Here is a 4,310-nt window from a genome sequence, read left to right on the forward strand (position 1 = left end):
TGAAAAAATAAAACTGCTTCTGAGAGCATACAATTTTTGGAAAGAGGATTTCAAGAAATCTGCAGAGAAGAAATCATAAATATCCTTGCCTTTCCCTGTCCTCTATTGCCCATCTTTTACTCTTTTACTCAAGTACTGTCTGAAGCATAGATGGAGAACCTGTGGGCCTCCTGATGTTGCTGGAATACAGCTCCCATCTTCCCTGATCACACTGGCAATGCTAGCTGGGACTGATGATAGTTGGAGTCCAAAAACACCTGGAGGACCACAGGTTCCCCAGCCCATGCCTATAGTTAGATTGTAAACTGCTTGGGGTGCAGCTAAATATTTTCCTTTCCTCACTTTGAGAAGCTATATTGCCCCCATAACCACCAGCAGCAATAAAAATATTGGGCTAGATTCAATTAAATAGTTGTGCTAGTGGGAGCCAGCATGACTCATGCTAGTGGAAATGGGTCTGCCCCCCCCCCAATCTGCTCTGTGGGGTCCAGAGAACCTCCAGAGAAGCACATCGGGGGGGGGGGAGTGAAACTTATTCCCTTCAGAAAAGCAGAAATTATTACACTGATGGAATCATCTCCTTAGCACTACTTTGAACTCCACCCATTTGCAGAATAACAAAACACTTTAGGTATTCCTGCTGATAAAATATCTATCAATATATAATTTAATTTCTGAAGTGCTTTATTCCTCCACTTTCCTTCCAATTGCTCTCCACAGGGCTCCTTTCACATCCCTGTTCCTCAAGCTGTAGATCAGGGATCCCCAAACTAAGGCCCGGGGGCCGGATGCGGCCCAATCACCTTCTAAATCCGGCCCGCAGATGGTCCGGGAACCAGCATGTTTTTACATGAGTAGAATGTGTCCTTTTATTTAAGATGCATCTCTGGGTTATTTGTGGGGCATAGGAATTCATTCATCCCCCCCCCCCCAATATAGTCTGGCCCACCACAAGGTCTGAGGACAGTGGACCGGCCCCCTGCTGAAAAAGTTTGCTGACCCCTGCTGTAGATCATGGGATTGAGCATGGGAGTGACGACCCCATAAAACACAGCCACTACCTTTTCCTTGTCGGTGAATGTCTTGGCTTGAGGCCTGAGGTACATGGCCAACATTGTGCCATAGAAAATTCCCACCACAGCCAGATGAGAACCACAGGTTGACAAGGCCTTACTACGCCCTTGTGATGAGTGGATACGCAGAACAGCGACACCAATGCAACCATAGGTCACCAAAACAAAGGAGAAGGGGATCAGCAGAGCGAGGACACTGGTTATCATCATGCTGACTCCACTGGCTTCGGTATTAGAGCAGGCCAATTTCAACACTGCCTGGAGCTCACATCTATATATATAAAGTCCAAGTTGTCCCTGTGTCCAAGCTGTCCCGTGTGTCCCTGGGTCACTGCGCATGTGCCCCAGGGATACAGGGATTGGACAGCAGAGACTGCACACGCACACTCTCTCCACCCCCTCTGCTCCTCCATCCGCCGCTCCCGCTGGACACCGCCTCACTGCAGGGCACGTCAGGGAAGCGAGGGTGGAGGCCGGCGAAGGCCTCCTCACAACCCTCCCTGGCCGTGAGGAGCGGCGGTTGGAGGAGGCAGGGGGGGGAGAGTGCGCGCGTCCTTCCTGTCGGTGGCTGGGGGAGAGGAACGGAGGAGGAGAACGCAGCGCTTTCTCCTCCTCCGTTCCTGTCCCCCTGCCGCCGACAGCAAGGACAGGTCCCAGGGTTCGGAAAAGCGCTGCGCAAGCGCTTCTCCGAACCCTGGGATGTCTCCTTGCTGTCGGCGGCTGCGGGAGAGGAACGGAGGAGGAGAACACAGCGCTTTCTCCTCTGTTCCTGTCCCCCTGCCGCCGACAGCAAGGACAGGTCCCAGGGTTCGGAGAAGCGCTGCGCAAGCGCTTTTCCGAACCCTGGGATGTCTTCTTCCTGTCGGCGGCTGCGGGAGAGGAACGGAGGAGGAGAACGCAGTGCTTTCTCCTCCTCCGTTCCTGTCCCCCTGCCGCCGACAGCAAGGATAGGTCCCAGGGTTCGGAGAAGTGCTGCGCAAGTGCTTCTCCGAACCCTGGGATGTCTTCTTCCTGTCGGCGGCTGCGGGAGAGGAACGGAGGAGGAGAACGCAGCGCTTTCTCCTCCTCCGTTCCTGTCCCCCTGCCGCCGACAGCAAGGACAGGTCCCAGGGTTCGGAGAAGCGCTGCGCAAGCGCTTCTCCGAACCCTGGGATGTCTTCTTCCTGTCGGCGGCTGCGGGAGAGGAACGGAGGAGGAGAACGCAGCGCTTTCTCCTCCTCCGTTCCTGTCCCCCTGCCGCCGATAGCAAGGACAGGTCCCAGGGTTCGGAGAAGCGCTGCGCAAGCGCTTCTCCGAACCCTGGGATGTCTTCTTCCTGTCGGCGGCTGCGGGAGAGGAACGGAGGAGGAGAACGCAGCACTTTCTCCTCCTCCGTTTCTGTCCCCCTGCCGCCGACAGCAAGGACAGGTCCCAGGGTTTGGAGAAGCGCTGCACAAGCGCTTCTCCGAACCCTGGGATGTCTTCTCCCTGTTGGCGGCTGCGGGACAGGAACAGAGGAGGAGAACGCAGCGCTTGTGCAGCGCTTCTCCAAACCCTGGGACCTGTCCTTGCTGTCGGCGGCAGGGGGACAGGAACGGAGGAGGAGAACGCAGCGCTTGTGCAGCGCTTCTCCGAACCCTGGGACCTGTCCTTGCTGTCGGCGGCAGGGGGACAGGAACGGAGGAGGAGAACGCAGCGCTTTCTCCTCCTCCGTTCCTGTCCCCCTGCCGCTGACAGCAAGGACAGGTCCCAGGGTTCGGAGAAGCGCTGCGCAAGCGCTTCTCCGAACCCTGGGATGTCTCCTTGCTGTCGGCGGCTGCGGGAGAGGAACGGAGGAGGAGAACGCAGCGCTTTCTCCTCCGTTCCTGTCCCCCTGCCGCCGACAGCAAGCGACACAAGCGCTTCTCTGAACCCCAGGATGTTCTAGCGCCCGTTATTAAATGGGCTGAAATACACTAGTTTGAAATGATTCACCACATTGGGCCCACACAAATGTGCCTGCATACTGAGAAAGGGAACAATGGTCAGGAGGAAAGAGCTAGACCACAGGCTGACTGCTAGAGAGATACACACCTTTTGGCTCATGATTAAGCTATAACGTAGTGGGTAGCATATTGCCACAAAACGGTCATACGCCATCATTGCTAGCAAAAGGCACTCGGCCACTGCTAAAAACAGAGCAATGCTCATTTGTGCAAAGCATCTTCCCTTGGGGATTGTGGGCCTGTCTGTGAAGCAGTGGGCCATCATCTGTGGGACGGAGGTGGTGACATAGCAGACATCAATGAGGGAGAGGTTGCTGAGGAAGAAATATATGGATGTGTGGAGGTGCGAATCCATCACAATGAGCACCACAATAAGTCCATTCCCAGCTACAGCAACCAGGTACATCAGCAAGAAGAGAATAAACAAAACAGCACACGCTTTGGGGTTTCTGGAGAGGCCTATTAGAACGAACTCAGTCACTGCAGTTGTGTTGCCCCATTCTTCCATGTTACCTATAAAAAGTGATATCAAATATCATTCGACCTCATGTAGGACATTCCAGCCCTTCTAGTTGTTTCCTCAGTCTGTTGTGAAATGTTATAAATGGAAAACAAATTAAAAGTTCATGTGTAGACATCATGACTAAGTCCCAGCCATTAATGAAAGGCAAAACGTAAGGCTTTTGTTGATTAATCTAATTTAGGTGACACATTAACATGCATCAGGTTGAAAAGCTTGGAAGATAAAGTGGAAAAGGTGGAAGAAAAAATAGAATCTAATGAAAAAGACAAACAAGAAATGAAAGATCATATAAGTACAGCTGAGGAAAACTCCAGCAAGGCGGTCGCAATGGCACAGGAAGTACAAGAGAAAATCCAGTCACTAGAAAATTCAATGAAAAACTTTGCAAAGGAAAGAAGAGAGGGAAAGAAGGAGTGGGAAAAGATGAAAAAAGACATGGAAGAACAGAAGGCAGCCCTAGAAGCTGCACAGGATGCCCTTGCGATGCAACAAATGAAAATGAGAGAGAAGACCTTGAGATTTAGAAACATCCCGGAGTTAACAAATGAGGATATTGAGAAAAGGTTGACAACAGCCCTGGCAAAGTGGTTAGATTTGGAAGAATTGGACATAGAGACACGTATAGAAGGAGCTTTTAGAACGAATTCCAAAAAAGTAAAGGCAAATAATTGGCCATGTGACTGTTTAGTTACTTTCACCAATATGTGGCTGAGAAATAAAATATTAAGAACCAAAGGGAAGAAAAAATTA

At 51.7% G+C, this 4,310-nt stretch overlaps 1 protein-coding gene across 1 annotated transcript; it reads right to left on the reverse strand.

Moving 5' to 3' along the window:
- Positions 1–684: 684 nt before the first annotated feature.
- Positions 685–3,633, reverse strand: LOC148684176 (olfactory receptor 13H1-like). Its single transcript, XM_088654895.1, has 3 exons — positions 3,007–3,633; positions 1,001–1,344; positions 685–770 (listed from the first exon to the last, which is right to left on the reverse strand). The coding sequence occupies exons 1-3, from the start codon at positions 3,543–3,545 to the stop codon at positions 685–687; spliced, it is 969 nt and encodes a 322-aa protein (XP_088511021.1). The 5' UTR covers positions 3,546–3,633.
- Between the last annotated feature and the right edge of the window lie 677 nt (positions 3,634–4,310).

The sequence above is a fragment of the Zootoca vivipara genome, chromosome 12, assembly GCF_965207765.1.
Source record: "Zootoca vivipara chromosome 12, rZooViv2.hap1.1, whole genome shotgun sequence".
In the NCBI taxonomy this organism is placed as follows: Eukaryota; Metazoa; Chordata; class Lepidosauria; order Squamata; family Lacertidae; genus Zootoca; species Zootoca vivipara.